At 57.3% G+C, this 22,996-nt stretch overlaps 1 protein-coding gene across 8 annotated transcripts in view; it reads left to right on the top strand.

The window, feature by feature from the left end:
- The window catches only part of FBLN2 (fibulin 2), a 92,586-nt gene extending 81,901 nt beyond the window's left edge, over positions 1-10,685 (top strand). For 4 of the 8 annotated variants that reach the window (XM_045493950.1, XM_045493948.1, XM_045493949.1 and 1 more), the window contains 6 exons: positions 49-177; positions 637-762; positions 2,857-2,973; positions 3,495-3,623; positions 7,058-7,181; positions 9,781-10,685. In XM_045493950.1, the coding sequence (XP_045349906.1) occupies positions 49-177; positions 637-762; positions 2,857-2,973; positions 3,495-3,623; positions 7,058-7,181; positions 9,781-10,138 (983 nt within the window). In that variant the 3' untranslated portion in view covers positions 10,139-10,685. Of the gene's footprint in view, positions 1-48; positions 763-2,856; positions 2,974-3,494; positions 3,624-7,057; positions 7,186-9,780 lie in introns of those variants that run through there. The other 4 variants (XM_045493946.1, XM_045493945.1, XM_045493953.1 and 1 more) reach the window with 3 other exon arrangements.
- Positions 10,686-22,996: the final 12,311 nt, after the last annotated feature.

The raw sequence follows: 22,996 nt of genomic DNA, 5'->3' as shown, positions 1-22,996 counted from the left end.
AGAGGGAGAGCCGAGGCCTCAGGGTGCCCTGCTCGCCTCCCCTGGCAGACGTGAACGAGTGTGAGACTGGTGTGCACCAGTGCGGCGAGGGGCAGGTGTGTCACAACCTCCCCGGCTCCTACCGCTGTGACTGCAAAGTTGGCTTCCAGCGGGACGCCTTCGGACGGGCCTGCGTCGGTAGGTGGGCGCTGGTGGCCGGGAGCCCCCGCGTGGGGTCCGGCTGCCCCCGCCCGGCCCTCAGGCCTCCTCCTCCCTCCGCCCTGCTCTGCTGGCACGCTGGGCGGCCCCGGCTGGACCGCCTGCTGCCATCCTCCCCGGCGGTGCCTCCTTGCTGCTGTCCTCCCTGCTTCTCTCGGTCTTGGTTGCTGCCACCCTCCTTTCTCGCCCCTTGCTGTGTCCGTCTTCATCCCTGGCTCTGCCTGCAGCCTCCTTCCAACACCCTTGCTGCCTTTCTCGTCTGCCCCGGTCTTTTTGCCTCTCCCGTTCCCTGTCCTGGTTCCTCCCTGTCCCTCCCGGGTGTCTGTGTCCCTGTCCTCACCCAGCCCCCTCTTCTACCTGGGGGTGGGGGGAGCGGGCTCCGGGCCACCCTGGCCCTCGCCACGGGCCACCCACGCCCTGCCCGCCGCTCGCCTGCAGACGTGAATGAGTGCTGGACCTCACCCGGCCGCCTGTGCCAGCACACGTGTGAGAACACCCTGGGCTCCTACCGCTGTTCCTGCGCCTCCGGTTTCCTGCTGGCCGCCGATGGCAAGCGCTGCGAAGGTACCACTGGCCCCGACCTCCGACCCCGCACAGATGCAGAGCCACCATGGAAAGCCATCTCGCCCGGGTCCTGGCCTCATAGCTTCACAGACCCCGTCCCTACCTCATGCCACTTCCCTACTTCTGCAAATGCACCCTGGCCTCAGCTGGTCCGGCTCTTTCCTGCCGTGGGCCCTCCTGGAGGGCCCAGAGCCCGGCCATCTCGGACCAGAGGGATGGGTTTCTGAGGCGTCTGTACCCCTGGACGGCAGCTCCTTTCAGACCCGGGTGGCAGCCCAGCCTCTGCCTCTTCGTGGGTTCTGATCTGGTCGTGACCGCACAGCCTGGGGGTCCAGGCAAGGAACAGAAGTGAGTGAAACATGAGGCAGGGTTCCTGGCCACCCGGAGAGCCCAGCGGCCACCAAATAGCAGCAGCCGCACGGCACCTGTGGGTGGTGCCACCCAGCAGCATCAGTCCGGGGCGACCCGATCTTCCTGGTTTTCCAGATGCTAGACATTTAGGTATCTGTGTAAAATCTGCTGGGTTTTTACATGTTACAGTGGGTTTAAACTTATTTTTTTAATTTATTATTATTATTTTTTTAATGTTTATTTTTGAGAGAGAGAACGAGCAGGAGAGGGGCAGAGAGAGGGGGAGACGTAGAATCTGAAGCAGGCTCCAGGCTCTGAGCTGTCAGCACAGAGCCCGATATGGGACTCAAACCCACAAGCTATGAGATCATGACCTGAGCTGAAGTCAGACGCTTAACCGACTCAGCCAGCCAGGCGCCCCGGATTTAAACTTTCAAAAGACACACTGTGAGTTAAGCCAAGCACGTGAACGGGCTGGACCCTGCCCACGGGCTGGCATCTGAGGCCAAGTTCTCAGATGTGTGGACTGTCATGCTGTTCCCATGTGTGTTTGTGGCATGGTCGGACCAGGCCTGGCAGGACTGGGATGGAGGGAAGTCCCGAGGTGGCTCGGTGGAGGGGTGAGGGGGTCGGCGAGGGAAGGGGATGTGGGTCTCCAGCCATGGTTAGCTGGCACCGTCTTCCCCAGCCCTTCCCATTTTAGGGGCTCTTACCTCCCTCCTGGGCAGGAGAGCCTTTTGAGACCCCTGGGCTGGCCCTCCCGTGGGACAGCCCAGGGGCAGGGAAGTGTGACCAGGCTCCACATGACTGACTGCTCCTGCTCCCCTCCCCTGGCTCACTCTGCTCTGACCACGCTGGCTTCCTTGCTGCTGTCCCTTGAGGGCACCAGGCAGACGCTCACCCCAGGGTCTTTGCTCTTACTGTGCCTTCTACCTGGAACACTTCCCCCAGATGCCCACACGCCTGCAGAGCTGCAGCCCTCCCTGTCCCTTTCTCTGCTCTTTCCCCGCAGCATTTGCCCTTTCTGACATACTGGTTATTTTACTCATTTAGTTGACCCCTTCCCCTTCTTTACCAGCACACGTGTGAGCATGAGCTCCGCAAAGTGGAGTTTTGTCCATCTTGTTCCCGGCTAAGTTCCCAAGTTCAGCACAGACCCGGGATGTTGTAGGAGCTCAGCAGTTCCTGGTTGGATGAGGGAAAGCCGCGTCTCTGCCCTCAAGGAGCTCAGGGTGCAGATGTTCAAGCGGAGCCACGAATTGACCTCTCGTTCATCGGCTGCCACATCGTTTGGCCCATACGCCCATATGTGCAGCTCTTACCCTTCCCCCCAGCCCCATGCAGTGGCAGGCCTGGGGATCAGGGCAGGCAGGCGAGGCCCCAGCCCTCGAGGGGTTGGCGCGTAGATGATACTTCCCAGAGCTGTCTCTCCCAGGCGCTACGGGCTCTCCATAGGGTGGCATCTAACTCCCCGCCTGGGAGACCTGAGCCCCATCTTTCTGTAGCTGCCTCCTCCAGGCAGCAGGCCGAGACTCTGCCAGCAAGCCCCGGCCCTGCCCCTGCCTCAGCTGCATTCCCCCGGTGGGCTCCTTGCCCTTTCCGGGGTCTCTGGTTCCCCACTGGCCCCTGAGAGGGGCTGGAATGAGTGGCTTCCCAAGCTAAGGCTCCAGGTCAGCTGGGGCCCTGGCCCTCACTGCTGGGCCGGGAGGACTGTGCCTCGACCACAGGCTGGTCTCCCTGCAGACGTGAACGAGTGTGAGACCCGGCGCTGCAGCCAGGAGTGCACCAACACCTATGGCTCCTACCAGTGCTATTGTCGTCAAGGCTACCAGCTGGCCGAGGATGGGCACACCTGCACAGGTACCCCTCCCCTGCCCGGGGGCCCCCTGACCCACTGGCATGCCTTCCCCTGCGGGCCTCCAGAGGCTCCGTGCCGGGCGGGGACACGCAGGACACACACAGGCTTTAGTGTCACATCAGAGCTGGACTCTGAGCCCTGCGATCTGCTCGGCTGCGTGACCCGGGGCGGGAGCTCCCCAGCCCTGACCTCAGGCTTCTCCGCCATAAAGTGGCAGCGATGGTCCTGGCCTCAGCGAGACGGAGGCTGCGCTAACAGACCTTGTCCAGGCCTGTGCCTGGTAACTTCTCGGCCCTGCGCCGATAGCAGCAATGATGGAGCAGCCCCAGGGAGTGAGCACTGGAATGGGAGTCCCGTTTTGCTGTGTGGGTTTTGGCAACTCTTTCCCCCTCTCTGTGCCCTGTTGTCCTCATTGGTAAAATGGGCCCCTGGGCTCCCGGGCTGTGGCAGGGCCAGAATGACTGTCAGTGTCTGGGCCCTGCGGGTACAGGGGCTTCACGAGGGGCTGACCTCTCTCTGACAGACATTGACGAGTGTGCTCAGGGAGCCGGCATCCTCTGTACCTTCCGCTGTATCAACGTGCCAGGGAGCTACCAGTGTGCATGCCCGGAGCACGGCTATGCCATGACGGCCAATGGGAGGTCCTGCAAGGGTAAGCAAGGGGTCCCTGCCCCACCAGTGCCTCGGGCAGGCTCTGAGCAGGCCCAGAAAGCCTTACACAGCTTGCTGTGCGATGGGAGCTACGACACCTAGTGCATAAACGGGGAATGGCCGATGTCGCTGGTGGCCACGTTAACTGAGGTCTGTGCCCGGGATGAGGAAGGAGACAGTCTTCTTCTGTTTGACTCACTTTGGGCTAGTCTTCCAGGTTTGGGCTGAGCTCTGGGCCCTCTCCTGGGGCAGGGACAGGCATCCTGAGTGGTGGTCCTAAAAGGCGGGTGAGGAACCTGGAGAGCAGCCTCAGGGTTGTAGCTCAGGGGTTGTAATGTCCATCCGCAGGCAGCTGCGTCTACTAAGCTTGCATGCAGAAAGACATTGTCCCAGCCAGAGCTATGCAGAGCTGGGTAGGGCCACACGGGACTGGGGAGGGGGGACTTCCCGTCACTGGGGATGCACAGACTAGGTGGGCAGTCACCTGCTTTTGCAGTTTGCAGCTACTTCCGTGGATGGGGACCAGGTTCTGTGACCTCTAATCTTCCTTCTAAGTTGGGAAGTCACGATTATAAGTTCGGTTCCATTGGGACTTCCTGAAGCCACCAAAGCTAGGCCTGGCAAGCCACCTGGGCAAGGTGGAGGGCACTGGTTACCTCTCTTCTGTCCCTGCTACATCTGTAGCCTCCATCAGGAGGTCAGGTGAGACGGGGGCCCCGCTGCACATGTGATAGCCTTTGCTTCCCCTCCAGATTCTCTTGCTGGAAAAGTCTCCCTGCTGTCACAGGCTGGACAGGGACAGAGCGCGGGTTGGTGGTTCTGCCTGGTTATGTCCACTTCCTGAGTCACCAGTGGTACCCACGTCTATAGCCCGCTGACCTTCAGATGTAAGGGGTGACCCTCTTTGTGCTCCCTGGTCCTGTTGTGACTCAGGCCAACCACCGAGGTCTCACGGCTCCAGCGGGAGGATGGGAGCACAGCCAGCAGAGAACAGAACCTGCTGGTTAATATGTCACAGTAAATCCTGCCTCTCTTCAGTGGTCAAAAAAAAAAAAAAAAAAGGACAGAAAAATGTGAAGGAATTGAGACTCGGCAGCGTGTTCTAGAAACGTGCTCCGTGAAGGACAGGCTGTGACTCGTTCTTTGGCATGTAGGGCAGTGCCCGGCACACAGTAGGTGCTTACTGAACATTCAACCACTCACCTGAATGGAGAGGCAACTACTACTGATACTTAGATGCATTTTTTCCAGTCTCGTTATGCCAGTATAGATACGTGTGTGTGTGTGTGTGTGTGTGTGTGTGTGTGTACATACACCCCCTGGGTATATGGCCTTGTCCAGCTCTCCCTTTGGCCTGACCTCTCCGAGAGAGGCTCCAGGGTCAAGGGCCCCGCAGATACGAGGGGCCTGGAAGCACTGAGGGGCAGCGACCCCGGGCTCACAGGGAAGTCCTTGGTAGCTTCCTGTGAGCGTGGTGAGGCCAGGCTGCAGTGGTGCTGACCCTTGGCTCTCCTCCTGCTTACTTCTAGGCATCTCCATCAGCACTGGGTGGGCAGACAGCAAGAAGCAGCTCCCTCCTGCTTCCCGCCACACCCCTGCCCAAGCTCGGGTCAGGACTTCCTGCTCCCATTGTGGGCCGCCCAAGCATAGCTGGGGCCAAAGGGGGAAGAGCAGAAGGCCCTCCTTTCATGTGGATTCAGTTAATGAACCATCAGGACGACAACCGCGCCCATCCTGGTCCCACTGACTCCTGCCCTGTTTTCTCCCACTCGCCTTTGCGCCACCCTGGGAAATGGGGATCGTGACCCAGTTTGCATAGGAGGAAAGGGAGGGAGGCTTGGAGAGGTGAATGAATGTCAGCTGATCTGTCGCCACAGGGGGTGGTGGCCCACAGCCTGGAGTCTGGGACGGGTTGGGGGTTCAAGCCCTGAACCCTGAGCACACGTGAGGGTGGGAAGTAACACCGTTCCTGCCTCGTGGGGTTGTGGGGACAAGTGAGTGAGTGCAGCAGGGCCTCAAGCATGGACGCCAGGCGGTAGACTCGGGATGCAGCTTGGCTGCCGTTGTTGTAACTGCCACCGCGTGGCATCGCATTTGGACCCCTGGCTTCCAGCCCCAGCTGCCTGCTGACTGCTGTGCGACCTTGAGCAAGGCTGTGCCCCTCCTGTGTCTGGGGAGGCCCACGACCCTCACCCCACAGGCCTGGCATGAGGATTGAGTGAGGAGAAACCCCTAAACTGGATCAGTGTGGAGGATTGGAGAAAGAAACCAGAAGCTTCCCAGGGAAGCTCCTGACAGGGACTCTGCTCCCCTCACCCCAGGGGCAGCCCTTGTGGGGCCCCCGGGGGCCACGCTGTCTGAGCTGAGCAGCTGGTCTTCACGGACGGGGTCTCCGGAACCCATTTATTTTATCCTACTTGACTTACAGGTTGCCTGTGCAACATGCGTGCACACACACACCCATGGGTGCTTCTCTGAGCGTTTGTCAGATATGTATCCATACGTGTGTGCGTGTGTGTGTGCGTGTGTGTATTTCAGCATCCTGAAAGGGCCCTCCTCGTATGCCTGTGGCTGTGATTCTGTGAATCTGTGTGGGTATGCGTGAGCATATGGGTGTGCTCAGCCATCTGCCTGTTTGTGTGTGTGCACGCAGGGAGTGTGAGCATGTCTGTGCGGTGTGGGGGGGGGGCATTCGTCGCCGTGCATCTTTGAGTCTGTATTTACAAGGGATGGGTCCCTCACTTCCATCTGGCCGTATGTGTGGAGCACCTGCTGTGTGCCAGGCACCCTGCTGGATGCTGGGGACACCACAGGACCAAGAGGGACACACACCCCTGGCCTTCTGGAGCTCACACTGAGGAGGGAAGGCTGGACACAGGACATACTAAGTAGTGTGTTTCAGAGCAGGACAGGAAGTAGAAGGAGAATGAAATGGGAGGGGACCACTATAGGGTGGACAGGAGGGTATCCTGCAGGGGGTGGCCCTGAGCTGAGACCCAAGAGATGAGAAGGAGCCAGCCATGGGAAGATGTAGGGAAAGTTCCAGTAGTGGGAACGGCATATGCAAAGCCCCTGCCGTGGGATAGGGGTCAGGGTGTTGGAGCAGCCCAGACAAGTCCCATAGGGCTGCAGCCTAAGGAGAAGGAGAGAAGCTCTGACGGAGAAGGGCCAGAGGGGCCTGTGGTGTCCATGAAGGGACTAGGTTCTTATTCTGGGAGCATGGGAAGCCCTCAGGAGACACAAATGATTGTTTTTAGAGCAGGGTCCTCGGCCCCTGGGCGGGTACGTGTGGCATAGGGTGGTCTGGGAGCTGTGTGCTTACCGTTGGGACGAGCTGCCCTGAGACCCGGGCCTGCAGTGTGGGCCAGGGTGGTGTGGACTCCTGCCCCCGGCCAGGGGACCCCACTCCTCACCCTCCTCTCCCCCACCCCCCAGACCTGGACGAGTGTGCGCTGGGCACCCACAACTGCTCTGAGGCCGAGACCTGCTATAACATCCGGGGCGGCTTCCGCTGCCTGCGCTTCGAGTGCCCTCCGAACTACGTCCGCGTCTCCGAAACGTGAGTGCCCCCGCCCGGCCCCAGGCCCGGGACCCCCGCACCCATCTCGTGCTGTCCGGGGGAGAGGCCGTGGCGCCTGCCTCCGCCCCTCCTGCTCCTCACAGGCCCCAGCCACTGGGTCTGTGGTCTAACTGACCACACGTGGTATAAGTTAGAAGCACCTTGCTCAGGGTGTGGAGAGCAAAGGGAAGAAAACTCGCGGAAAATCTCTGCTCCTGCGTGCGCGTGCGTGCACACACACACACACACACACACACACACACACACACACACACGAGTTGCTGTTGTGTAATGCATTATCCCAACACTCAGCCTCTTTACAGACAAATGGCTGTTAGGGTCAGGAAGCCGGCAGCAGCTTAGCTGGGTGGTTGCAGCTCAAAGTCTCATGGAGCCGCGTCATCTGAAGGCTTGACTGGGGCTGCAGGACCCTGCTGCTCGCTCACGTGGCTGTGGGCAGCAGGCCTCAGCTCCTCCCCGCGTGGGCCTCTCCATGAGGCTGCTTGTGATGTGGCCTCCCTTGGCACGGGTCATCAGGAGAGCAGGTGACAGCCCTTTGTAACCTAATCTAATGTTAGAAGTGACATACCATCCCTTCTGCCACTGGCCACACAGCTCGCCACTACGAGAGGTGGGGTACCCTGAGGAGGGACCACATGAGGCATGACCATCAGGAGGCGGGACACCCGGGACCATCTTACGGACCGGTGACCACACTTCTTGTTGATAACTTCTTGGCATTTTGCCATACTTCCTGTCCCCCCCCCCTTTTTTTTTTTTTTTAATTTTAACGTTTTATTTATTTTTGAGAGAGAGAGAGTGTATATGAGCAGGGAAGGGGCAGAGAGTGAGGGAGACATAGAATCTGAAGTAGCTTCAGGCTCTGAGCTGTCAGCACAGAGCCCGACGTGGGGCTCGAACTCATGAACCGCGAGATCATGACCTGAGCTGACGTTGGATGCTTAACCGCCTGAGCCACCCAGACTCCCCTTTCTTGTCCTTTCTTTACTAAACATACGTTCTTATAGAGTGCTTTTGTTTTTCCTATAATTCAGTTGTTGCCCACTTTATTTTACTTTGTAAGGTATTTTCCAGATGTACATTTTTAGAATTGCAAACGTGACATCCGCTTTTAAAACTATCTTAACAACAGGGGCGCCTGGGTGGCTCAGTTGGTTGAATGTCCAACTTCGGCTCAGGTCATGATCTCACAGTCTGTGGGTTCAAGCCCCGTGTTGACAGGCTCAGAGTCCACTTCAGATCCTCTCTCCCCCTCCTCTCTGCCCCTTCTCTGTTTGTGCTCGCTCTCTCAAAAATGAATACACATTTAAAAAAAGTAGTTCAACAACAAGTGGTCAAGGCCAAAGTTCTTGCCCCTCCCCCCCGCCTTGCAGCCAAATCTCATGGCTGCTGAGCGTGTCCACCTTCCCTCTTAGCCTGCCTGGCACAAGTTTCTCCCTCTTAGCTGTCTCACGTCTGTGCGTGCAGCACACCACGAGCAGTATGGATGCCTTCATGATTCCCGGCTGCCCTGCTGGCAGTTTGCCGTTTTTCAGCACCACATACACCGTAGCATCCACGTGCATGCGCGCTGGGACATTTAGGGGAGTGTGGCTGGGGCGGCCTGGACAGGTAGCCTCCCTTCTGTGGGTCTTGGTGGCCCCTTCTGCAACGTGGGGATGAGAGCAGCGCCACCTGGGGGCAGGCACGCGTATGAGATGAGGAAAGACAGCGGTGAGTTGTGGCCTCAGTCACTTGTGGCTGGTGACGTGGTGGTTGTCGTGGTGCCTGTCGCGCTTCGCCGGTTGGGGACCTCTGCTCAGAGGATCCTGTACAGCTGCTTGCTGGGGCCTGGCGCCTGAGCAGTGTCCGTTTTGGAAGCAGTGAGCTTGTAGACGGTGATTTAGTGGCTCCGAGAGTCAGGAAGGGACAGAGGGGTGCTGTGCTCAGAAATCGAGGCCCCCGGTGGCTTTGGTGGAGGCTCACCCCCCATTGTCACTGTTGCGTGGCTTGGCCGAGCCTCCAGGCTTCCTCAGGTGGGGGGTGAGGTGGAGCCCCACACGGGCGTTTGGCCCCGGTCTGCGGAGAGGCTTCCCCTGGAAAAGGGCAGGCCGTTCCGAGTGAGGAGAGGAAATGGCTCCAACGGAGAGTCAGTTGCAGAAGAAAAGGAATTTGGAAAATGATTAAAACCATCAAAACGCTGTACCCGGGGAAGGAATCTGTGCAAATGGCAAGCGTGCGAGTGCAAACAAGGCGGACGAAGGTGGGTAAGAATGAAGGGAGGGAGGAAGAAGGCGAGTGGGGGACACACGCATGACCGAGGGCTGCTAACACACCGTGCCAGGCCGATCGCGAAGCCCTGCGCGTTTATTAACTCAGCCCAGCCAGCTGGCGAGACCACGGGCTAGTAGCCCGTCTTACAGATGAGGAAACTGAGGCCCAGAGAGGTAAGGTGACTCGGTACGCCGGGGCTGGCCGGCCCTCAAGCCCGCGTCTGAGGCCTGCGCCGTGTCGCAGACAGGTCGGACGTCAGGGGCGGGAAGGCGTGGACGCACACGAGCCCCCGGGCCCGCTGACCGAGCCCCCGTGCATCCCACAGGAAGTGCGAGCGCACCACATGCCGTGACTTCCTGGAGTGCCAGAACTCGCCGGCGCGCATCACGTACTACCAGCTCAACTTCCAGACGGGCCTGCTCGTGCCGGCACACATCTTCCGCATCAGCCCGGTGCCCGTCTTCGCGGGCGACACCATCTCCCTGACCATCACCAAGGGCAACGAGGAGGGCTACTTTGGCACGCGCCCACTCAACGCTTTCACGGGCGTCGTCTACCTGCAGCGCTTGGTGCGTGAGCCCCGGGACTTCGCCCTGGACGTGGAGATGAAGCTCTGGCGTCAGGGCTCCGTCACCACCTTCCTGGCCAAGATGCACATCTTCTTTACCACCTTTGCCCTGTGAGACGCCTGCCCGCCTGTGCCCGCCTGAGCGCCCCGCGGGGGCGACGGAACCCCAGGATCCTCCTGCTGTGTCCCTGCACCAACCCGTGCGCCCCCTGCCGGTGCACACCTTTCCGTGGTTGCTGAACACCGCATGTGTGGGGCCGGGTGACGGTGGTGTTTTTACTATAACTCTGTAAATTAACTTAATTTTGCTGACTTGATTCCTACTGAATTCCTGGGCCTCTCCCGTGCCCCAACCCGAGGGAGGAAGCTTTGAGGGCAGTTCAGGGTCACTGTAGGTGCTCTGTGGGTGGAGTCAGAGGGCCAAAGGCCGAACAGTGACTGAAGAGGAAACACAGCAGCCACGACGGGGTGTTTGGACTTCACTGGGTGACCTGTCCCCAAAGTTGATATTCCATTTCATATCCCACTGTGATTTGCTCTTTACTTTAAAAAAAAAAAAAAACCATGTTAAGTGTTTTGTTGAATTGTAGTACGTGCACATTGCAAAAAAATATATTCAAATAGTAACAAAGGGTTATAAAGTGAAAAAAGAAAAAAGTTTACTTATTTTGTAAAGTGTTTGCGTTTGACGACCGTATCTGCGTGTCTCAGGGTTCCCTAGCCTGACCCATGCGTCTGTTGATCAGGACCTTCCTCGAGGCCTCACTCAGGGAGTTTGCCCCGAACCAGGAGCTCCCTTGGGGTTGAAGGGATCGCAGTATAAATGCATGCCAGCTTTGGGATCCTTCTTATTTGTCTACTCTTCCTTTTCTTCCTCCTCCTTCCCCAAATGTGGACCTCTGCTTGTTTGTCACTCGGGATATCATCTAGAGACTCCAGGACTGGTCCTGGTCACAGGGGCCTGAAAGCATCAGGTCAGACAAAGGATGTGGACAGGAACCCCAAGATGAGAATTCATCTTTTTTCTCCCATGTAGGTTTCTGGGGCCTTGAGGCTGGGGCAGAGGAGGAGGGCTGAGAAGGGAAGAGACAGGCCCAAGGCCACCCGGGCGTCTGGGCCTAGGTCTGAGTCCCCCACATGCACCTTTGCCGCCCCCCTTGGCTCTTTCTCTAAGCCAGCGGATTTCAGATGGAGGCAGTGTGTGACTCCAGGGGCCTTGAACGAGATGTGGTGGGTGGCAGGTGGGTGGCAGCCGGCATTGAAACAGCAGAGACAGAATCACAGTGCTCTGTGCCTGGCAGTGGAAGGAAGGCTTGTGCCACAGAACAGCAGTGCACATGTCTGTGTGTGTGTGTGCGCGTGCGAACGTGTGTGCCACACGGCTCCAGCCATGCTGCCACCTGGGAACCCCCACCGCACGGCCAGATGTTCTCATTCTTCAAGGCAAGCTCCCAGACCACATTTTGATGTAAAATCTTCCAATGTAAGATGCGGCGATTATTTAAACGTTTTCAACAGTGGTATGAGCCGGCCTCAAAGCTGGTTGCTGTAAGCCTGCCGGGGAGGCCTCACTGTCTCATGGCCTTTCCTCTCCTCCCTGCCCTCCTCACTGGCTCCGTCCTCAAGGGAAACCAGGGCTAGTGGCCGTGTCAGGCATAGTCACTTAGCAGGTGGGGACCAGCAGGTGCTCAACAGGCAGGTTAGGGACACCAGCAGGGGCTAGGGCAGCATCTGGCTGGTGGCTGCTGGCCCTGTCCCACACGGTTATGTCTTCTTCCCCCAGCTCAAGGGAGACTCCCTGTGCACCCTCGAAGTGACATCACCCCTCTGGGCTGCAGTTGCGTCATCAGTGGAGGGGAGTGCCGCACTTTTTCCCTCGCGGGGCTGCTGTGCGACCCGCCCACAGGATCTGACTTGGTGCCTGGCTCTCCCGGAGGGTCTCGGAGAGCAAGATTTCCTTCTGACTTTAGAGGTTTTAAGGTTCAGCGATTCTAGAATTCCACGTCTGCGAGGAGTTTGAGGACAAGTGCAAGGAGCAAGCCGTAGTTTGAGGGACTGTCTCTACAAGACTGCTCTTGCTTAGGATGCCGGACACAGACTTGGGGGTCCCCGTGACCACCCTCAGGTTCGTTAATTCACCTGAACAACTCGGGGAAGTGCCAAGTCCAGGATGATAGCCTTGTTACGACAAAGGGGAACGAGGTAGAATCATCCAAGGGGAATGATGCATAGGGTAGGAGGGGTCCGTATCCCCAGGAGGGGTGCCTCTCCTGGTGTGATGGGTGACAGTTCGCACACAGGGTGTTCCCAACCAGGAAGCCGTTGGTGCCCAGCACTTTTTTGGAGCTTGGTCATTCATACTGAGAGCACGGCTGACCTTTGGTGTCCAGTCCTTCCTGGAGGTCAGAGCCATCTGGCCTGCCCCAAAGCCCCCATTATGAGTCACATTGTTAGACTGTCCAGTGCCCCACGTCCCCAGGCCAAGCCAGTCCTGTCGGGACATTCCAGGGGCCCAGAGCTCACCTCCCAGGCGCTGAGGGCTCTGCCCTTAGGTAAGCCGAATTCTAGCCCCCGGAGGGGTCATGTTTGGGCATCTGCGTGTAGACTTACTTCTCTCACCCCCTGATCTGCCGCCGTTGGCACCTCAAGATACGCTTGGGCAGAGCTGTGAAGCACAGAAATGAGCTAGCGGTTAGCCAGATTCAGCTGTTGCTCAGCCCGGCTGTTTTCCTCCATCCCGAGGAGGCTGTAACTCAGAGTTGCCACCCGCGGGGCCGTCGATGCCACGTGGAAACCCACCTACGGTGCGGGTGCTACAGCATGTCCAGCGGGTGGGTGAGGCCCGGCTGATAAGGCTGGGTCCCACGCTGTCACTGACACCTTGCCCAGCCCATTGTGTGTTGTAGGACTAAACGTCTCCCAGGTCGGCCCACTCGGGTTGGCAGCTTCCGTTCGACCTTGGCAGGTTCCAGAGGCAGGAGAGGGCTTGGCTTTGCCCATCGGGTATAATCAAGCTAAGAGACCATACCGCTCCCTCCAAGCCTCTCCTGAGATATTAACGTAACGCTGGATAAGTGGAATGCTAGGGTTCCCTCACCGCATAACCCATTCCTTTCTTCCCCCTCAGCTACAACGCCCTTTCTCTCCGTGTGTATGCCACTTCTTCCACCTTTGGAAGGGACGGTGGGTTCGGCCACCGTGCTGGTCTCCGCTGCGGGCACACTTCAGATCAGCCGGCTGCAAACTCAGAGGTCCTGTGACCACCCTCAGTTTCGGTAACTCTCTGGAATGACTCAGAGAACTCAAGAAAGTGTCTTGCTTATCTTCACAGCTTTATTGCAGCAAAAGGATACAAATCAAAGCGAGCCAATGGAAGAGACGCACAAGGCAGAATCCAGGAGTCTCGGAGTATGGGGTTTCTGGTTACACTGTCACTGTGGCCTCCCGGATGGCATTACCTTCTCCTGGGCTCAATGTGTGATAATCCCCACAGACCATCACCCAACAGGGACGCTCACAGGAACCTTTGGAGTCCGGAGTTTGTATTGGGGCTGATGGGTGGTTGGGGCGCGCAAAGTCCCCGGCACAAGGTGGCAGCACCATTGCTAATGACGTCACCCGGAGCGTGTGGTCCCAGCGGAGGGGATGCTGCAGCAGGTGCGATGATGCACGCATTTGAAAAACACGAGGGAGCCATGCTCATAGAGACAGCAGAACTGGCCGGTTACTGCTAGATTGTATTGGCCTGCAGAGGGACAAGGAGAAATCTGGGGCTGTTAACAGGTAATGGCTGACGGTGAGGCAGAGCCCTTCAAAGGCAGCTTACGAAGAGGCACCTGCCTGCTGCAGGGGAAGGGCAGACACCCCTGAGTGGCAGGCTGCAGACCTGGTTGATTGTGGGAGTCACGGAGCTCCAGGGACATTTGCTGCTCAGCCAAGATTAGTCATGGGAACCCACGGGCCCCAGGGTGAGAAACCCGAGGCCTTGAAAATGGAGGGAAACATCTGGGCATTTGACCCTCTGGAGATGCGCAGGGGGGGGCTTGCCACTACCCTGCGAGGCAGCCTGTGCCCCCTCGGGAGCCACCCTCACCTCTCCTGGCTGCCGGGCCAATAACTCGGGTTAAATCCCAGCATAACCTGGCAGGAGATGTGCTGGACTTGATAAAGAAGGAAAGAGACTGCACACCCAAGAATTGTAAAAACTCCAGCAGGTGCTGAGAAGAGCCATCCTGAGATGGATTTTGAGGGTACTTGACCAGCAGAGCCAGAATGAGAGGCTGGATAAGCAGGACTTCACTGAGCTCGGGGCACTTTTGTGGGACACCTGGGCGAGGAACCCGGGGGATGGGGCATACTCACTGCCAGAGTGTCTCTTCACGGCCTGGACTAAACTGATGGCTGATTCTGTGGCAGAAGCTGCCAGCTTTGGGCGGGGCTGCAGCAGGAAAGGGGTCTGCAGCGGGCCCAGATAGACATGCAGGCGGCCTTCCCACTTGGGCCAGATGTGTGTTCATCTGGGCCCTAGTGGAGGCCACACAATCGACCACAGGCACCACGTGGCTGTGCGTCTGGAGCCACTCACTCCATGCTGGGTCTGTCAGACCCACCAAGTCGTAAAGTTGGATGAGCCCATCACAGTCCGCCGTCAGGTGGAAACATATCCACGGGTAGGCCTGAGCAGGACCAGAGGCGGGAGCGGGCTCCACGAGCAGGCGGTTCAGACCCCCATGTCACCCATGTTCCAAGCCTCTCCCCTTTGCCTTGTGGAAGTTTCTCTACAACCAGCTGGAAGAGGAAGAAAATGCCAGAGCTTGGTTAAAGGAACGGTCAGCTCAGTACAGGTGCGAATTGGAAACGGATGCACCTGCCTAACAGCCACATCCAGAAGTGACCTGGGAAGACAGCGGACAGGGAGCATCTTCCCAGTGGGTGGTGCTGTGGGCAGCGTCCCAGCCAGCCACTTTGTGTGGAAGGAGAAGTGACCTGAGGTGAGGCAGTGTGGATGGTGGCCGTTGACGGGCCATCTGGCCAGAGGTCTAGACACGAAAGGGCGGGATGACTGGAGACAGGGGTTCTGGGTGGAGGCCTGTGGGTAGAGAGGTGGGAGCGGGCACAAGCGTGAGGATTTCTGTGTGACACGTTAATGCCGACGAGTGTGCGTCCGCCAGGGAAGGATGACGGCCAGCCAGGAGAACAAAATGGTTCATCCGGGCGACGTTAGCCGGTCTTCACGACTGGCCACCCCACATGAGCACACGAATTTTGAGGTCATGTGCCTCTGAGTACAACAAGCATGAACGCGGAGCCCCCGTTCGTCTCTCTTCCGCAAGGAGACCAACGGACCACTTGGTAGCGAGGTGACTCTGTTGTCCCCCTTCCATTCTGGGATAGATGGAGGCTTACAGAGTATGTGGCCCTCCGGCACATGGCACAGGGGAAGAGCTGAGACACCGGCCCGTGACCAGGGGACCCACGGGTCATGTGCATACCGCATGACCCAGAGGCCGCCAGCCTCACAGAGTGTGGGAATGGCTTTCTGAAGGTGCAAGTGGAGTGCCAGCTGGAGGGAAGCAGGCTAACACGACGAGGGTGGGGGCACCCCGTTAAATCCGAGACCCCCTATGATGCTGTGTCCCCAAGGAAGGGTAAGCCGTCTGGGATCCGAGGCAGCAGAAGAGGCCTTGCCTGCCACTGAGTGGTTTTGTCTTCCTGTCCTTGCGACTCAGGGCCCCCAGGGTTGGAGGTCCTGGTCCCTAAAGGGGAGCACACTTTTCCCAGGGGGAACGGCAAAGGTCCCATCAGCCTACCCGTGACAGCCGCTGTCCAGGTGCGTTGGTCTCCTCATTTGCCCAGGACGAATAGGTGATGAGTGGGGCCTCCACCCTGATGGTGTCGTTGACCCTGGTTAGCAGAGGGGGCAGGGCCGCTTTGACATAGTGGGGCAGGGAGGGTATGTGAGGAGCCCTGACTGCCTCAGGAGCCCTTGCGCCCCTGCGCCTGTGAACAGACGCACGCAGCAACCCCAGACAGTGACAGGCATGACGGTCAAGGTGCGAAATAGCAAAAGCTATCTCGGGATGTGGTTTGGGTCAAACCACCAGCTGAGCCCCCAACTCCTGAAAAAGGTGTGAGGGGATTTTCTGATGGCAGAGGGAGGAGGGGACGAGTATCGGCGGTCACCTGTGGGCCAGCCCTAGTGACAGGAGCTGTGGTCACCCTCCTCACCTCCCTTTTCTGAGTTTTCCTGCCACACAGATGGGCTCACCAGACCCTCTGTGTAGAGAGGGAGGGCACCACGAGGATACGCCTTGCAGACCTCCAAGTATGGGTGTGTAAGTGACCCAAGACCCCAGCTGCCAAGCTTTTTAAAAAATGTAGTTTTTAATTATTTTTGAGAGAGAGAGTGAGCACAAGTGGGGGAGGGGCATAGAGAGAGGGAGACACAGAATCTGAAGCAGGCTCCAGGCTCCAAGCCGTCAGCGCAGAGCCCGACGCGGGGCTTGAACCCACGAACCGCGAGATCGTGACCTGAGCCGAAGTCGGATGCTCAACGGACCGAGCCACCCAGGCGCCCCACCCTCACCTGGAGCTGCCAAGCTTTGCAAGCCGTTGCCATGTTACAAGAACACACACTTCCCAAAGGATGCTCCCAGTAGGGGCTGGCCTTGCAGGGATACTGAGGCAGGTGCCTTCCTGATGTCCTCTGATGGATGGCCGACCGGACAGAGGGTCCCCAACAGTGCTGCTCAGCTTCCTCAGACCGATGGTGTCAGGGATGCTTCCACTCGGCACTTCCCTCTCCCTCTCCTGCCCCCGGGTTCTTGCCCAGACCTCTCCCCATTCTCTATCTCAGGCACTTCCCCTAACTAAGTCCTGGCACGTTTAATCCTGTCTTGGCATTGATTTTAGAGCTGAATTCGTGCACACACACGGATGGATGACGCTGAAGAGGCGATAGTTACTCTGTGATGTCATCTCTGTCGCAAACCGATCCTAGCCAAAAGGTTCAAGGGACCAGGGGAGAGAGGCACTAGGCTTACGCTGGGGTTTTTGGGTTATGTGAGGTTGTGAACCCCTTTCTGCATAAACTGGTTTAGATTGGGTTTTCTCTCACTCACCACTTAACGGCCTGTGCAGAAACCGGGCCAGGAGTGTGGTGTTAGAAAGGGGAAGCCCTGAATGTGGAGCTGGCTGAGGATGGGGAGAGGCAGGGGGGGGGGGGCCTGCCGTGGCCCAGAGATGGTACTTCTTGCCGTCTGGTGGTGGTGAAGGTGCTGGACGGTCCGCCTGCCATATCATCCAAGGTCTTAGAAGGAAAAATAAGGAGTTCGGACAGCAGCGGGCACCTCTTTCTGCTGTCCTTGTGATCCCACAGCAAGAGACAAGCTGAACCTGAAGTTGATCTCATCAGAAAGCACCCAAGGGTATGAATGCGATGGGGATTATTATGGCTGTTCTCTGCCTCTTTCTACCGTGGACATTAGGTATGGAGGGTGACTTACGGCATGAGGAGTTATACCCACATTTCACGGTCGCCAAAGAGCCGAGGCTTGGGCTCAGTGATGCTTGGCTTTGATGCTTTCGATTGATGTGTGAGCTTGTTTGGGAGTTTGCAGAGGGAGGAAAGTGTGTATAAAGCTGGGAGGCCAAAGGGGTGGGCTTTTCAGGGCATCTGCGTTTGCAAGCCCCCGGCTCTGAGCACAGCGCCTCACTTTCTGTTTGGGACTCCCTGCCTGACCTTGGAGTCCGTCTGTGCTCGGCCTTGACCGATTAGCACCTGTGTTCCTGCTACAGTGATTGGTTCCAGGGTGGGCCCCTGATGCAGTCCGAGAGGCAGGGAGGTGCCGTGAGACCTTTCCTGGGAATTCTGGGCTGACCTTGAACCTGAGGGGCCATCAGGCCTGGAGCTGCTGCCCCCATGTTGCTGCAGGTGAATGCTGAGGCAGGAGCCAGCCCTGCTAAAGGCCACCAACAGTCCCCACGGCAGCACCTGAGCCCCGAGCACCACCAGCCCTGCAGTCCCAATGGCCTTTAAATTTTCCTGTGACTACTTTCTTTTCTGCATAAACTAGTTTGGTTGAGTCGTCTGTTAAATGCAACAGGAAAATCCAACGGGATGCTGTAAAAAGTGGGGAAGGGTGTGCCAGGTGAGGGGAACAGCACATGCAAACTCCCGAGATGGGCACAAAGGCTGACACGCCTGGAGACTGGGTGAGGAGTGCGGGGAGTGACTGAAGGCTGGACAGGGAGGCCTCGGCTAGGGCTCTGATCTCATCCAGGCAGCGTGGGGCGCTGCGGAGCCCCTGTGGGGTGGGGACAGGGCCAGATTTGTGTTGTACAAACATCCCCCTGGCTGCAGTCTGGAGAATGGATTACAGGGCTGAAGGCAGGTCCTTATAGGGGTCGATCCCTCTGGGGAGGTAAGCACCTTGGTGGGTTAAGGCCTCTGGACCTGGTTTTATCACTCTAGCCTTATCTCATGCCCAGGTCCCTGCCTCCTTACCTCCAGGACAAGCCAGTGACTCACTCACCACACTAGACAAGTCTGCTGGAACTATCTTACCCAAAACTGGTGACATTCAAGCTCCTGTTTTTGTTTTCTGCTCTTCTGCATGCACTTTGCCCCCCAGACCCTGGGGATAGGCAGTTCACGGAGGTGTGTCAGGTGGAGGCCAGCCACCCTGCAAACACACACAACACACACACACACACACGCACACACACACACACCCCTTCCAGCAGGCCCCCCGCCTGCCCCCTGACCTCCCTTCTGAGGCTTCCTGGTGCCTCTGGGGCCCAGCTGTGCTCAACCTGCCTGCCCTCTCTGGGCAGAGCCAACTAGAGACAGAGGCACCCGCACGGTGGGGTTGGGAGGGGTGTCTGTGCTGATGTGCCGTCACAATACTTACCTCCCTCCTGGGACCCACGAGGGATGGCCGGTGTGTCTGTGCACAGAGGGCCGTGCGGGGAGCGCCGGGGCCACTGGCCTTTCTGTTGCACTGATTTTAAGACCTTGCGGGGAGGGCTGGCACTCGCCCACACGCGTATCCCTGGGGTCTGGGTCTGCATCCCCATCCTGCCCTTCCCGGCGGGGAGGAGCAGAGAGAGAGGGAGACACAGAACCCAAAGCAGGCTCCAGGCTCTGAGCTGTCAGCCCGGAGCCAGACCCGGGACTCTGACCCACGAATGCGAGATCACAACCTGAGCCGAGGTCAGATGCTCAACCGACTGAGCCACCCAGGTGCCCCAAACCCTTTATTTTAGAGTAGTTTTAGATTTACAGAAAAAGTGCAAAGACAGTGCAGACAGTTCCCACACACCTCCCCGCCCAGTTTTCTTTATTGTTAGCGTCTTACCCTATTCCACACATTCGTCATAATGAGTGAGCCAACTCTGATATGCTTTTATGAACTGAAGTCCGCCTCTCGTTCAGATCTCCTGGGTTGTTAATTAGTGCCCTTCTTTGTCCCTGGATGCCACCCAGGGTACCACATTACCGTTAGTCATGGCTCCTCTTGGCCCTGATGGCTTGTCAGACTTTCCTTGTCTGAGATGACGTTGACATTGGAGGAGTGCTGATCGGGTGCATTGTAAGACGCCGCCCCACGGAACTCGTCTGCTGTTTTCCTTACGACTCCACAGGGACTGTGGTTTGGGGGGAGGAAGACTCCGGATGTCACAGCATATCAAGGGTGCGTGCTGTTACCATGACACATCACGGTTGGTGTTGACCTTGACCACCTGGCCGAGGTCGTGTCTGTCGGTCTCGCCCACATAAAGTTACCTTTTCCCTCTTCCCCTGCTGCCTTCTTTTGTGCGCATATTTTTAATTCTTTGACGGTCTCGTGTTACAGATGGGCTTCAGTTGCTTAATCACTTTGCACTCGTCCCGTTTTAAACTGTTACTGTTGTTGCTGCGTGCGTCTGGCCTGTTGCTGCAGAGCCCTCCGAGGGCGCCCCCTACACCCCACAGTTTACCCTGTGACAACACCCAGGCCGCCCCTGGGTACCGACGCCCCAGACTCTGCCACCGTGAACGTCCACGTCCTCATGCCTCTGGGGCCTCTTTCGGGACTTCTCAGGACAGGAAACCAGGAGTGAACTGCAGGTCACGGGACGCCTGCACCCCTATTTTGGCCACATTTTGTCACGCTGCCTTCCAGAAAGGCAGCACGTCAGCCTCTGTCCCCATGGATGACCTCACTGTCCAACACAGGCCAAGCTACGGGGTGAGCAGTGCCGTGGCCCCTGTGGGGGTGGAGGTGTCTGAGCACCCCACCGGGCATCCAAGGCCTGCTTTATCCGAGTCCCTGAGCTACACCACAAACCAGGGCCCCGTCCGGTGAGCCTGGGCCCATGTGCTCCATTGCTTGGTTGAGCCAGTATTTCACATCAGCTTATAGTTTCCCAGGGTAAAGCCGTTCTCTTAAAATATCTTGATGAGGCAGCCCCTGTGGTCCCTTAAAACCTCATGGTGTCCGTAAAGATCAAAGTCCGCTTTTCTCACAAGAGCCAGCCTGTGATGGCCAGGCAGCCTGGCTAGAGGTAGTAAGTGCCCCGTCACAGGAGGCATGCAAGGTGGGCCTGGAGGGTCAGGACACAGGATGGAGCCTTGAAGTTCTGTCTTGCCAGATCCCATGGTTTTGTTAGGTCCCTTGTCCTCCCCTCCCTGCTGCTGTGCAGCCAGTGGGATAAAGGCGGCTCCTTCCAAAGTTTTCAGCTGAGTTCTGGCATATCTGTGGAGCAATGGCGCCCCCTGGTGGCTTCAGCCTCAGCCCACGCTCTACCTCCAATGGAGAGGGATGGATGGGGACCAGTGGGCATGAGGGAAAGGTGTTTTTGATGGTAAGGAGGACCGTGATACCACATGGACACACTAGAGGCTCTGCCCATGGCCCAATGTGGCTGGGGGGAAGGGCATGCCAGGAGTAGTGGCTCGAGGTCTGGGGGAGGCCAGATGGGAACAGCTTTGGATGCTGAGTGAGGAATGGTCCTCAAGGGGACGTGGCCTGGATGGCGCCCTGACTTCGGCAGAGTGGTCAACCCTCCCTTTGAACAGCAGGTGTGTCCCTCGCCCCAAGGCTGTGGTCGCCCTGGGGTCTGCTCTTTTGCCTCGCCTGTGGGACCAAGAATTCCCACCCATAAGAATTTTCCTGGCAAATGGACTTATTGACCTGGCCGGGCCTGGACTGCCGTGGACGGGGCCACTATTGACGGCCAGTTGCCTTAATGGTGGAGCTGTGGGCAAAGTGCACCACCCAGAGAACGGACATGCCTCCGTTCCACCAGCATCTACCCGGCAACCCCTGCCAGGTTTCAGCCTCTGTGCTTAGAAGCTCTGCATTGCTAAGATTTCACTCTACCCCTCTACAACCAGAAGGGAGGGCTTCTGTTCCTATTTTACAGAAGTGGAAACTGAGGCTTAGAGCATGTGACTTGCCTAAAGTCGCATAGATTCAGGCCCAGGTGTTTCTGACTGCAAAAGCTCAGGGCTCAGGAGAACGAGAAGACAAGTGACAGACCAGGAGATAATATTTGCTAAAGATATCACTGATAAAGGACTGTTATCCAGAAAATACAAAGGGTTCTTGAAACTCAACAGTTAAAAAACGAATAAACTGATTTAAAAACGGGCAAAAGACCTGAACAGACACCTCACCAAAAAAGATATACAGATGGCAAACAAGTATGAGAAAAGATGCTCAACATCATATGTTATTAGGGAAGTGTGAATTAAAATGAGATAGCGCTACACATGTAGTAGAGTGGCTGAAATCTAGAACATCGACAATACCAAATGCTGGTGAGGATGCGCAACAGTGAAAACTCCCATTCGTTGTCGGAAGGATTGCAAAGTGGTGCAGCCACTTTGGATGACAGCTTGGCAATTTCTTAACCATACCAAACATACTCTTAACTGTGTAATTCAGCATTCACCCTCCTTGGTATTTACCCAAAGGAGTTGAAAACTTATGTCCACACAGAAACCTGCACATGGATGTTGTGCTTTATTCATAATTGCCCCAACGTGGAGGCAGCCAGGCTGTCCCTCAGTAGGTGAATGGGTACATAAACAGTGGTCCATCCAGACAATGGAATTATTTAGTGCTAAAAGGAAATGAGCAATCCAGCCACAAGAGACACGGAGGAACCTGAGATACGTATTGTTAAGTGAAAAGAGCCAGTCTGAAAAGGCTACGTAGTATATGATTCCAACATATATGACATTCTGGAAAAGGCAACACTAGGGAAACAGTAAAAAGATCAGCGGTCACCAGGTATTAGGAGTGAGGGAGGGATGCCTAGGAGGGGAGCCCGGAGAGTTTTTAGGGCAGTGGAACCACTCTGTATGATACTTTTAATGGTGACACATATCATCATACGTCTTCAAAGCATGTACACCACCAAGAGTGGTCCTGTCTACTGTGGACTTGGGAGATGATGACGTGTTGATGTAGATTCATGGATGGGTGTTGATGGTAGGGGAGACTGTGCATGTGTAGGGAAAGGGGTACATGGGAGCTCTGCACTTTACACACAATGTTGCCGCGAGCCTACAACCACCCTGAAAAACGGTCTCTTAGAAACACAACAAAAGAAAAACCTCATTGTGTTGCCCCACCCAGACTCCAGAAGCTCACGGTCTGCTGGGGAGTTAGACATAGAAACAGGTACGACCATTTGCACAGTCACTGCGATGAGAAGGAAGCCGCAGGGGGCTGTGGACTCTTAGAGGGGCTATTACACTGGCATCAGAGAAGGCTTCCTGGAGGACGTGCTGCCTCCAGTGGGTTTTGCCCAGTTTCCCACGTGAAGAAACAGGGCGGGCATTCCAGGGAGGGGAACCCGCTGACACCGAAGTGAGGGGTTTGGGGAAGCATCGGAAGTTCTCAGGCGCGGAGTGGAGACGCAGCGGTAACTCCCCAGAGGCGGGCCGGTGGACTCTTGGGTGCCGTTCCCTCCAGCCTCA

This window comes from Leopardus geoffroyi, chromosome A2, assembly GCF_018350155.1.
Source record: "Leopardus geoffroyi isolate Oge1 chromosome A2, O.geoffroyi_Oge1_pat1.0, whole genome shotgun sequence".
NCBI classification, from domain to species: Eukaryota; Metazoa; Chordata; class Mammalia; order Carnivora; family Felidae; genus Leopardus; species Leopardus geoffroyi.
This window is presented reverse-complemented; position numbering and strand designations above follow the sequence as displayed.